This window comes from Asparagus officinalis, chromosome 2 (assembly GCF_001876935.1).
Source record: "Asparagus officinalis chromosome 2, Aspof.V1, whole genome shotgun sequence".
In the NCBI taxonomy this organism is placed as follows: Eukaryota; Viridiplantae; Streptophyta; class Magnoliopsida; order Asparagales; family Asparagaceae; genus Asparagus; species Asparagus officinalis.
Window position 1 is genome coordinate 14,089,658 of NC_033795.1, and position 13,574 is coordinate 14,103,231.

At 36.0% G+C, this 13,574-nt stretch overlaps 1 protein-coding gene across 1 annotated transcript in view; it reads left to right on the forward strand.

The window, feature by feature from the left end:
• Positions 1-13,574, forward strand: part of LOC109830860 (DExH-box ATP-dependent RNA helicase DExH7, chloroplastic-like) — an 85,012-nt gene that overhangs the window by 22,687 nt on the left and 48,751 nt on the right. Inside the window, 7 exon segments of the mRNA XM_020398221.1 lie at positions 3,716-3,781; positions 5,923-6,005; positions 6,148-6,331; positions 8,729-8,881; positions 8,971-9,072; positions 9,242-9,394; positions 11,361-11,465. Coding sequence (XP_020253810.1) covers positions 3,716-3,781; positions 5,923-6,005; positions 6,148-6,331; positions 8,729-8,881; positions 8,971-9,072; positions 9,242-9,394; positions 11,361-11,465 — 846 coding nt within the window.

Consider the following 13,574-nt stretch of genomic DNA (forward strand, 5'->3'; position numbering starts at 1 on the left):
TGTGGCCCGGTTGATTGCATTTACTACACTTATTTTTGCTCCTAATTCCTTCTCGACGGTCGTCCATATTATTTCCAATTCGTATGGAATGAGGGCGCCCAATTGATCTTTCATACAAAGGAGGTAATATCCGTGGTCCGTCTTGTGCCCAATGTCGACTATCATATGGTGGACGAAAACACTCTTTGTACGTTTATTGATAGTTGTAAGTTGAATACCAATCTACGACGAATGTATAATGTGAAATCCTCGCACCACCTAGTAGATCAGAGCAAGTCACGACAACATGGGAACAAGGAAGCCATTGTAGTTGCGATACATTGCAAGTGTATATACAAGTGTGATCCACTAGCATATTAACTCTGTAAGAGCGACTTTTCTATGTGATATTCCCTTAATGACCTCCTATTCATTAGAACTGTATCTTACGACACGAAATGATCAAGCATGCACAATTCGATCGACTAATATGTCTTCAACCTTCGGCGTGAGCTCTGACGGGATATTTGCACCAAGCGTACGACGTCGGAGAAAGAATTTATTAAGTCTGTAAAATATTTTTGTAACTAGTGACTATATTGGCATACCGCGTGCTCTCCTAAACACACCATTAAAACTCTCAGAAGCGTTCGTAGTCATCATACAAAACTGTTTCCCGTCATCTTCACATAAAGCCCACTCATCAACATTGTGTGGACTCAAACTAGTTTCGATCCATTCATGTGCAGCTCGTGAAATGAACTTAATCTTCTCCCGTAATTGTTTATAAACTAATTTTTTCGTTGCACAACCGGCTTTCCAAAAAAGATTTTGAACCTGCCCGTTTCCACGTTTCCTCTTGAAGTTGTCCCTAATATGTCGCAAGCAATAACGATGTTGATGGGGCGACGAGAAGTGTTGTTGGAGTGTTATTGGAATTCCTTTCATCCTATCAGATATGAATGTAATCGACCGCGCCCCTACATTAGGGATATGATATCTAATGCATGCAAAAAACCGCGTCCAATTCTCCTTATTTTCAACATCAACCACTGCAAACGGCAAAGGAAATAATCCCTCATCTGCGTTTACTTCGGTTGCAACAAGCAATACGCCTTTATACTTATCGTACAAGTGGGTGCTGTCAATGCTAAGAAGAGGGCGCCAATATCTGAAACTCTCAATACAATGCCCAAATGCCCAAAATACACTTGTGAACTGTCGTTCTCCGTCATCAACAGAGTCTGATGATACTTCGTAGATTGTCCCTGGATTTTCTCTTTTGAGTGCTTCGAGATAATGTGGTAAGATCTCATAAGATTTGTCCCAATCCCCGAATATTTTTATCATCGCCTTCCTCCTAGCATTCCAACACTTGTTGCATAATACATCCAAGTTGGTCGCTTTATGCACTAAAAGACGAATATCTCTTGGTCTTAGATCAAGATCCTCTCTTAGATTGGGCATAGTCAATCGATATATGAATGAGACGGACGCGTGCTTATGATTCATCTCTAGACGAGGATTGCTACATGTGTGGAGTCCGTTATAGCGTGTGATTTTAAATTGCCCGCCTACTCTTATACCCAAGCGTGAATTAAGCTTCCAAGGATATTTCACATTGTCGTTGTGGTGCCCACCACTATCTTCTTCTTCGTCATCTTTGCGATAAAAACAAATCACATTATAACTTGTTGCATTGCTTTTTGTTTGCCTAAACTTGACATTTTTTTGGATGGCCCACAAACGAAGCGCATTAATCAATTTCTCATTGCTTTCAAATAGATCCCCTTTTGAATAAGAAGTCCTCGCCTTGTGTATCATCAATGTTATTAGTGCCAATAAGAATACTTTCCATCGTAAAGTTATCAATCCATTCTTTTCCATAAAGTTTATCGGGCGACGGATCCTCTAACACGACATATTCATTGTTAGTATAATATCCGTCAATATATTGATTGTCCCCTTCATCGCGATCTATCAAATATGTCATGCTATTAATTTGTAAGCCTTCCTCTCCATCATTATCCTCGGATTCGACACTTGCATTATCATCTTGATGAGCCATGCTAGTATCGAAGGTATTTGAAGTACCCACAAGCGAATGATCGCTCAAGTATTGTGACTGTGTTTGGTTTTCATCTTGTTGCGGAGATAAAAAGCCGACAGAGTCAACTTCAAGGTCTTGCAACATGCGGGAGTATATTCCATCGTGATTCACCGATTTGCCCAAAATTCTGTGATGTTTTTCAATAAATAATTCTACTGAACGCTTCTCGTCATGTAGTACTCCAATAAGACCCATATCATAGTCGTTTGAGATTTGAATGCCGCTTTTGCTGTTCCCCACAACAGGATAATTATAAATAACATTGAGGTGATACTCACGTGAGTTGGTTAATGTAAGTTTGTGTAAGTCATTAACTAATTCATCGAAAGTACACGATTTTGATATAAACAATGGCTTCGTCACACCTCCTTCATAAACGAGCATATTATTTTCGAGATAAATAATCTTCCCATCATATGAACAAATAATTACGATTCAATCGTTCATCGTTACCTCTGAAGAGTAAAAAATTCAATATCAATATTACACGAAAAATATTAAAAAATGTTATTTACCATTAAATCCTCTTATATCGATTTTATAATCTCATAATTTTAACCAAATGTCAAATATTTGTAGTAACACTAACTTTTACAAGTTTTAATAATTTCCCCTCTAACTTCATACACAAAATTATTTAATTTTTCTTCACAAAATTCATAAATAATTCCAAATTTATTTCAAAATCTAATTTTTTACAAGTAATCACCAAGAAATTGTGAGAATATACAAAAAATTAGGAGATTTTTTTAAAGATTTTACCTTAAAATTATTGATGCTCTAATTTCCGGTGAACTCCGACGGTGACGATGATGATGCTGTCATGTGGGGGTCGGTGATAGGGCCGACGTCGGCGGTGAGGGGTAGCGGGTTTAGGTTCAGTGGGCTAGGGTTTGGGTAGCGTGGTGGGTCGCGTGAGGGATATGAGTGGGTATGGGCCTGAGTTCTCGGCTGTGCCTTATACAGGCAAAGCCAAATTCCACGGGACTTGAAGTCCCATGGAGTTGCATGCCGCATTTTCCAGAGAGTAACTTCTCTGGAAAATGAGCCTGAAGCTTCATGGGACTTCAAGTCCCGTGAAGTTTCATAACTAAAATAAACTTCACGGGACTTGAAGACCCGTGAAGCTATGAAGCACGGACACGCATAACATGAAGCCGTGTCGTGTCCGTGTCGGACACGTGTCGAACGCACGTATCCTATGTATTTTTTAGGATTTGTCTCGTGTCGGCGTGTCGGCGTGTCGGATGGCCGTGTCGGATCCGTGTCCATGCTACATAGCCGTGAAGTTACGTAGCTTAATTAAATGGTTGCTAAACTTCGAGGAACTTCAAGTCCTGTGAAGTTTCAGAGTTTTTTTTTTGTCAAAACTGGGTCAATTTTGACAAGTAAGTTTCAAATAGGTCGAAATTTGCAATTATTTGTCAAAATGAGTCTATTTTCAAAATTTGTCCTATATTAAACTAGTTCTCATTCTAATCAGTCTTAACTCATTCTCTTGAAATTAAAAATATAGAACCAAGGTAGTGAAATCAACCATCTAGTCATGGCATAAACTGTGGATTTCAAATCATTTCTATCATGTGAAATTAAGTCCATATTTTTAAGTATGTGAGATTATTGCAGGGAAATAAGGACTTAGCTGGTATCACACATGTCATAGTTGATGAAGTACATGAAAGATCTATTCTGGTAAGTCAAGTTTGGTTGTTTGGTGTTTTACTGTTATCATGTAACTTGTTTTCTGTGCCCTAATTTTTACATTGACTTTAACTTTAGTATATTCATTTGCTTCATTGCATTATTCTTACATCATTGGTGAAAACATGAAAAGTTTTTTCAGCATATTGCATGTTAAAAGATGATGAGAGGCACTGTAAATCCCTAATTTTTTTTACTTAACTCAGCGTCATTGTTTTGAAAACTTTCCCTATTAATTAGTTGACATGTGCATAGACAACCTCAAGGCTGTTTTCTCTTTCCTATGATGATTCAAAATGCAATTGCATTGGCTGCACAATTTATATATTTTTGGTGTGTGTTCTGAAGTAGAGATTTAAAGCTTACAAAGATGATAGGATTTTGATCTTTGGATGTGATTAGTTTTTTAAGTAAACTAATTAAACAATTCAACTTACTGGACAGAAGTTATAAGTGAAAATGTTGTTGCCAACGATGGTTCACAGATGAAAATAAAAGAAAGAAAAAAGTTGACGGTAGGGTATCGGGGAGTTTCCTTAGTGACGTTTGAATAGACGATAGGATATTTTGTCCTCCATATGGTAGCGAAGATGATAGAGATATCTAAGATATTGAGCAATGCATTCTATCTGCTTTTCAGTAATAAATTAAATAGAATGATGGGTTAGATTAAAATGAACATCTTGAGGTTTTTCTGGAAAGGTTCAATGATGATTCAGTTCTATTTCCTTTATATCATGTACTGTCCTATGTGGGCTGAACTTTCTGTTTTTGAAATATAATTCCAACTTTGATTGTGCTTCTACTCTTAACATCAATTAGTTTTTTTGGCTTTTGCGGGTTCACCTACGAATAGTTGTAATTTGGATAGCAACAATAACTACATATTTTCTGTAATATTCTAGGACATGCTGCATCTGGGTACTTGTATGCACTGTTCTCTGTAAGTTATTTAATGCCTTCTCTGGTTCCATTCAGATTCATAGTTTTCTTCATTAACTACATTCATTTGAGATAAATTCAGTTTTTCACATGATTTAAGTCCTCACTTTGAAATGGTAACTTTGTAATGATGTCAAGAGCTATTAGCTGAAAGTTTTTCTAGGTTATGTATTTTCTTGGAGTTCAAGGCCTATAGATTTCTATTGACAAGACTCACAGACAGTGGCGGAGTCGGAAACTTTATGTTTTTTTTGGGGTTGAGGGGTGGGGGCGGTGGTGGTGGTGGCAAATAATCCAACATATGTAAATTACCTCTTATTCATTTCATAAAAGAAGAATATCAACTTCGAACTAAATTTGTATGCTTTTTCATTCAAATATTTTCGCGATAGAATGCAAATACAAAAAGTCATATTGAACATATAAAACAATAATATAAAGAGAGATAAATATAGTAACTCTTTAACAAAGATTTTCCTTGCAACACTCCATGATATAGTAACTCTTAGTTGGTTTATACTCTTCTCAATGGCGCAACTTACATTTAGTCCTGTGAGGTGATGATCATAGTTACCACAAAGTCTTAGGTTTCTTCTTATTTTTTTTCTTTTGCAGAGAGGCTTTTGCCTCAGAGTTTCTATATATCTGGTCTAATGGTTGTGGCCATTCTTAAGCTGCCCCTTGGAGATCTTTTGCACCTTCTTTCCAAAACTTTTCTTTGTTTCCCTGTGTTTTTAATTAGTTGATGCTCCTCTTCATCTCTCTTTTCCACCTTGCCCAGAGTTGTGCTTAGAGCTCTGACCTCAACCTTTTGTTCTTCTTATGCTTTTATGATTATTTATCCTTAGTGTTATAAATTTGCATGGAAGATATATACAGTCACTTGAATTTATTAAACCCAAATTTCTAAGCAAAAGTAGCAACTGATTGACTATTCTTTACAAAGGATTTACTTCTAAGCTCGATCATGCTATTGCCATGTAAGTTTTAGAAAAAGAAATGGAAACAATAACTGTTAGGGTAAGGAACATTGAAATTAAGATCCTGAAAGGACTCCTTAAACAGTAACCATTCTTATCTTAACTTCATATAGTGGAGTGTGTTACTGTCTCATCAACTGATTATACTTTTGGATCGATTTTATCAAAGAGATGTACCTTGCAACTAACTATATCTCTTTTTTTTTGCAGGGTGATTTTTTACTCATAATTTTAAAAAATGTGATCAGGAGGCAGTCTGGTTGTGGGGGACAAAAGTTGAAAGTGATCCTCATGTACTTAAATTTTAGTTCCTCTTCCTTGTCTCTTTGTTTCTTTTTATTTCTTTAGTTGATACATTTCATATATTGCTGTAAATGTCTTTTTCGAATGGCTATGGACGGAGTTTGATGGTTTTATTTGTTATTTGACGTTCAGGTCTGCAACAGTTGATGCGAGTTTGTTCTCAAAATACTTTGGAAATTGTCCTGTTATTCATGCAAAAGGGCGTACACATCCTGTTTCAACTTGTTTCCTTGAAGATGTTTATGAAGATCTCAAATACAGTCTTCCTTCAGATTCTCCTGCATCAGGAACGTTCATGATGCCCAGGACTGGGAAGGTTTGTTTACTCTTTGTAGAGCATGGAATGTATTTCTGTATTATTCATACATCTGGTTTGTCTTCTTTAAATATGGTGTTTTGAGTTAAAATGCTTCTGTTAACATTGGTCAGTACTTTATTTAATTATCTCTATGCTACTTCTACATAGGGTCTGCATACTGTGCCTTGAGATTTGATAGCTTGAGGAGATTTAGGCCATTTTCTATTTCTTGAGATGATCTGACAAGTTTATTTGCAGTCATCTTGTTAAATTAATTGAAACATAATTTGGAAGAGCTACGAAGTAGTAGGACTAGGTAGCCATATGGGGCATAGAACGTTCTTTGAAGCCTACTAACAGATCCAGACAGCTCGGCCATGGACTATGTCCCAGGTTGATAATGCTCCACATAACAGATAAATTTTGTGAAATTTACCTGATTTATGCATTTTTCTTTATGCATCTTGGAATGCGACCAATAGGAAAAATTATCACTCTTTATCAATTGTCTTCATTCTTCCATTCTTGCTTTTGGCTTCAGGTACAGAAAGCCATCATCTGTAGCTGATCCAGCACACAAGCCTTCATAATTAAGTCATTTGGCTGATTTTTAGACTTCGTATCTGATTTTGTTATCTTCTTTTTCATGATTGGATCTTCAAACGAGAGATACATGGGCATGTTTGGTGACTACAAAAGTATACCTGTAGATATCTTTTATTAATTCACACTCTTGAACTTGTTTTTGTGTTGGTCTGCGTTATCTCACGAGGCACTGAAAAAACTTTGGCTTCTTCATTGTTTTCTTCATGTTTTGTTCTTTTCTAAATTCTATTTTCTAGTATTTACAAATTAGCTAGAGGCAGTGTTCTAGGTTTATGGGCCATGAATTCATTTTGTGTGGTTCTTCAAGCACATTTGGCAATAAGAAAGAAAGTGTTTTCCCCTCTATTCAGCTTCCAGACCTTTTCTTCAGATGTAATCCCACCTAGTCTTTATATAGCAACCGTGAGATTTACCTTCCGAACTGCATAATGTTTATTTTTTCTGTGTGTGCGCGCGCGCGCTTTGGTGGTGTTCTTAACTACAGTCAAATGGGGTTCATGTGCTTAACTTGTGTGTGGGTAATCCTACATGTGAGATGGTGAGGGAGATGATGAGATGAAATAGTTATCATGAGGCGGGCTTCCACTCATTATGTGTTGTTTTTATTATAAATTTACTTATGTATTTAGCATATAACTTTGTTACTGTTATGTTGTGAAAATCCTTCTATAACGCCCGTTAGGATATAAAATTACAACCCTCAACCCTCACCACAGTCTTTGAGTCGTGGTGTAGTGGCAGGACATTAAGATGGTATCGGAGCAGCCTAGGTCTAATTCCCACTGGTAGCTAATTTGTAGTGCATTTTAAAAAGAATTTGATACCGCTGCGTGAGCCCAAGTTTCGGCCTATAAGAAGGGCGCTCCACTTGCATGGATATGTTAGAATATAAAATTATAACCCTCAATCCTCATGACAACTTCAGAGTTTTGGTGTAGTGGCAGGGACTTTAAGATCTCCGACTTACATGCATCAAGACACTTTAGCCCTAGCCTTTAGATTTAGAAGATTTTCACATCGTCTGCATAATATGTCTATGTTGATGTTTATTATTGCCATCAAGATAGTGTTGGTTTAATCTTGTTTATCTTATGCCATGTCTTAATTTACTGTTTCCCCTTGTTTTTACTATTTTTTTATTACATTACATTATATTATTATTCAAATAGCTCAATGCTTTTTGTTGCTGTAAATCACTAAATCAGAAGCACGTACTTTCTTCACTTCTTTCTTTTCACATGATTGGCGATTTAGATGTGCTTTTTGGAAGCTCATAAGTTTCACAACTTTCGTTGTTCGCTTTCCAAAATACTAACTGTGCCTATACAAGTGTGCTAAATCCAGATATTCATGGTGGCTGGCAGGACATGTCAGTGAAGTCGGGGACACGAAGTTAGTAGTTGGTATCTAGATATGAAGGCATAGTGTTCTCATTCATATATCTGAATTTAGTATACTCCAAATAGGAAGGTTCTGAAGGATTTGCATGTCATGCAAAGAAACATATAATGCAACAAAGATCCCTATTTGTGTTGTAACTTCGAGGCAGTTAACATAAAGAAATAAATGAACATGATCAAAACTGTAATTATTCATTTGTAGAATTCAATGTTTGGCAACATGTTTTGGGCAGCATGCAGGGGAAAACAAGACATCTGGCTGATTTCTCGTAATAATCCTTGTTTATCATTTAATAATAATCCCTGATTTCTCGTAATAATCCCTGTTTATCATCTAATGATATAAACATGTAATACTCAAAGGAGTTTCTGCTTTTCTTAGTTTCTGCTTTTCTTCTTCATGTGACAGCCTGGTAGCAACTCTGTGGATAATCACAGAGGGAAGAAAAATCTAGTTTTATCTGCTTGGGGTGATGAGTCTTTACTTCTCGATGATTACATTAATCCAAATTATACTCCAGATGATTACGAGTCGTATAGTGATCGAACTCGTAAGAATCTAGTAAGTACAATGTTTCTCTGTCTCTCCCTACTACATACTATCTTGTCGTAGCTATTTATACTAATGGATTGCCCCATATTCATGTGCAGAAAAGCTTAAACGAGGATGTGATTGATATTGATCTTCTAGAAGACTTGATATGTTATATCGATGAAAACTATCCTCCGGGGGCCATCCTTGTTTTTCTTCCTGTATGCTTCCTGGAATATCCATTTTCCCATTTCATTAATCTATTGTAGATTATCCTCTTGCATTTTGTAAATATTTTCCTCTTGTTCTTGCTACATGCATATGCAAATACAATTTCAGTGCAACTTAACTGAAGGATGCATATGTTATTACTTTGTACTATCTTTTCAGGGAGTTGCAGAAATTGATATGCTGGTTGATAAGTTAACTGCATCATTTCGGTTTGGAGGAGTGTCAGCTAATTGGATTCTTCCATTGCATTCTTCTCTTGCATCGACAGACCAACGACGGGTGTTTCTGTCTCCACCTCAAAACACACGCAAGGTATGTTCTGTTTTGATCTAATCTGCCAATAGTTCAACTGCATTTATTTGGTCTCCTGTATTTCCTTTCTTAAATATATTATGCAGATTACTTTATATATTTAATATGCTTTATATATTTAATATCTTTCTTATTGTGATCTCTTGACATATGGAAAGACATGGGAATTTTAGCCTGCTCCAATATTTGTTTCCTGATATTCTTTAAACATTACAAATTCAAAGGAGATCATTGATTAGCTTTAAAAAAAATATTGAAATATTCTTTTTCCATGATGAATAGTGATAGAAATTTTTTAGTATTGTTCTGTATACCACTGACCTCTAAAGGAAGATAAGTTATGTTGCATGGACACATGCTGGAGGTCACCGTGTCCATGTTTGACATTTATCCGCATCGACATATGCTTGATACTTGGTGGACACTTCGACACGTCCAAAACATGTTGGACCCTTATTTGTCTCGGAGGTGGTTATATCTTGGATTGGTGTTTGGTTGATGGTTAATACTATTCAGGATGTGGTGTTTTCGTGAAAATGTGCCAGTATAATTTATTGAAATGAAAATTGAGATTAGATTTTGCATATCCTCAATTCTTTATATATTTGTATTTCATAATATATTATTTCATGGTCATGTCCATGCGGTATCTTAGATGTTTAGAATTTTGCATATCCCTTTGTTCATGTCTTACTGTGTCCGTGTGCCTTATTCAAGGCTGTGCAACATAGATGGTAAGTCAAGGTTTAACAACATTTCATATTTCTCTGTTACTTTATTTGTATCAGAAATTTCATGTTATATGATACTATGGCCAGCTTTGGCGCGAACACTTGAATTTTCAAAACAGCTTCTGTAATTTCTACTATAGCAATAGTCATACAAGAGCATTTTGATCTTTACTCTAATGTAGGGGTTGCGTTTTTATTTTGTATCCTTGAACTTCTTGATTTGTTCTAGTTAATTAAATCAATCATATATTAGGTACCCTCCATTTTCTTTGTTTATGCTCTTCATTTAAATTTGAAGCCAGAAATCATGAAGATGCAGTCTTAAATATGGAGATTCTATTAAATTGACAATTAAATAACCTTTCAAAATCTTAGAATATAAAGTTTGACTTGTTCCATCACATGTAATTTTTGGGTGATGTTATTTACACATGCAGAAATGCTTGGTTCTTTGTTTCTTGAGTCACAATTTGTACAATTGAGAAAGAGAGACATCCCATGTTTTAATATCTGGACATGGAGTGCACGTTGAGTCTTTGATCATTTATTTATTGATTAACATGGTGAGCTTTGTCCTTTGACTTGTATGGACTCCGAATGAAATGTGGGTTGAGACAGTCACATTACCTGATAGCTTCCCTTTCCTGTTGTCTATTAGTTATGTCCTTGCAATAAGGCATGGTTCGGGGGGAGGGGAGGGGAGGTGAGGCGAGGTGAGGGACAAAAAATAGATTTGTGATTGGTGGGTAGTTTTTAGAGGGAGAGGTAGAGTGATGGGAGGTGAGGGAAGGGACAACACAAAATGAACTAAAAAGTTGGAGAGAGAAGAACCCTGTCAAATTGGGAGGACACAAAAGAAGAGTGAAAATGAACTACAAAATGATGCACCTCCCTTGTCCTTCCCTCTTGCCAAACATGAAGGTTAAAGGGAAGTCCATCCCTCCACCTCCTTGCACCTCAGCCCACGTCACCTCCCCTTCTCAAACTCCCTACCAAACCAAGCCTTAGTAAACATATGAATTAAAACTGTTGACCAATTTCCATTCTCATGTCATCCCTTTCTTGGTTAATTATATAAACTGGGTAATTTGTTAAACTGTGGTTTTTTTAATGCATTGTTCCTTTTATTTCCCCCTTTGCATTTCTATTATATTATAACCTCCCAATTATGGAGACCAGGTAAACTTTGAACTACTATTTATATATCCTTCTGACCTCTGGCCATGATATTTCAGGTGATTGTCTCTACAGATATTGCTGAAACCAGCATAACAATTGATGATGTGGTATATGTGGTTGACAGTGGAAGGCATAAAGAGAACCGTTTTAATCCACAAAAGGTCTGCGATTTTGTTCTCTGCAATGATTCACTGAGTTCCATCCCGTAACTCATTGCTTAAGTGTGTGCTATGAAATTTTTGACTTTTGAGGTTTGCCCAAATTTCCTATTGGTAGTTCAGGTAAGTATTACATATATGTGTATATATTATATATCTTGTACACACACATACATACATCCAACGTTTAGCATGTTGATGGGCTTTGTGTTTGTTGCGGAGATATCTTAATGAAAGTAGTATAACCTATGGAGTATAAGGCATCATTAAAGACAACCAAAATTTGTGATCAGCTGTTGAGTATCTGAGTTGGGTATGTTGGTCAAGGAGCCTACGAGAGCGTTTACCAGGTTGAAGAGGGAAAATACAAGTGAAAGTGATTATTTTAAGTCACGTAATTTTGTTTTGTTTCAAGTACTAGATGAAAGTGTGAAAGTGAACTGCATCCAAATACTATCATATCAGATATCATGCTTACTTTACTTCACCATGAAAGGTTGAATGTCATTATGAAAAGTGATATGTTGGAGACCGCTATAAGGGGGAAAAACTACTTTGTTCTCATTTTTAATATACAGTAACTATCTAATTATAAACATAAATTAAAAATAAATGTTTCATTTGCAAAAGTGTTTAAATCTCTTTAATTAAATACACTACAAATATATTTTACAAATATTCAGTATTTACAAATTTGTATTGATACTGGATGATAAAAATATTATATTTAGATTCTAGTAAATGAGTTATACTTAATCTCTTTAATTACCAAGGAGTGATTTTATCATGATATCTATGCCTCATTTTTAGTTTATTTTCTATACTTGTTGAACAATTAAACACATAAAAAATGTAAAACGATAAATAAACGTGTCTTGCTTTTTTTCTTTAAAAAACAAGTTGTTTTCTGATGGACACATAAGTTGTTTTCAAATGGACACTGTATTTCACTTGCATACTAATGTCGATGTACTTTCACACATATGCAAAAAGCAGTGTTTTAAATGTTTGGCCGCCATGTAGATAACTCCCACCATTTAGTTCCACTTTTAGTTTGCCGAGGACCCTAAATATATGCAAGAAAGAGGTTTTACACTAAATCTTGTAGTTGTAGGTTAGTTGAGAGAATTCTCTCTTATGAGTAATGTGATTTAGGCTCGTGCAACCTAGGAGTACACAATCAAAATTCTTCTAGACTAAAAGTGTAGAAGGGGCCGATGACGAATTTTCCTTGGGTATCAATCACTATAATTCATAAGGTCCAAACATAACATATTTCAAAATGGCTTGAAAGTCCTTGTAGAGAAATAGAGAAGACAAAGTTATTATTTCATCTAACCTTAATCTCTTTTAAATAGAGATTAGGAGGGTTGCATAAGTGGATATGCATATTGGCCCAATTACCCAAATGTCGAAATAGTTGAACATATAATATCATCTAACACTCTCCTTAAGCTGGAGCATATATTGCTATACTCTATATGTTCGGCTTGTTACAAATCGAAATAAAACAGCTAGTTGCAAGAGCTTTGACAATGTCATCTTTATCCGGAATACTTGAAGATGTCAACAATCAGAAAAGTATGGTCACAACCAGTAGAAATCCTATGTGGGCAGTCAGTAGAAACCCTAGGCATGCAGCCAATAGAAACCATAGACGAGTAATTTTGTATAAACCCTAAACGGGCAGTCAGTAGAAACCCTAGGCAGGTAAGTCAGTAGAAACCCTAGGCAGGTAAGCCAGTAGAAACCATTGGCGGGTAAGTCAGTAGGTCGGTGAGGGAATGTTAAAAATTTGTGCTTGAGTGATCGAAGTGGTGCCCAATTTGTGCTACAGACTAGACAAATCTTTGATTGATCTATAGGAGGAACAAACCATAAAAGTTTTTGAACGATTCTGTCGAAGATGGATTTGATGTGATGTTGCGCATATTTAATGTTGGTGCAATATAAACCCGATGATGTAGATCTGATTCGCATTGGATTTGAAGTTGAAGGCAATCGGCGAAAGAAGCAAAATATGTTACTGTTCACAATGAACAGTGTCTGTAAACCAATGCCACACGGCAGTATTTGTAAGGTTTTTTCTAAAAAGTAGGGTTTTTGACTAAG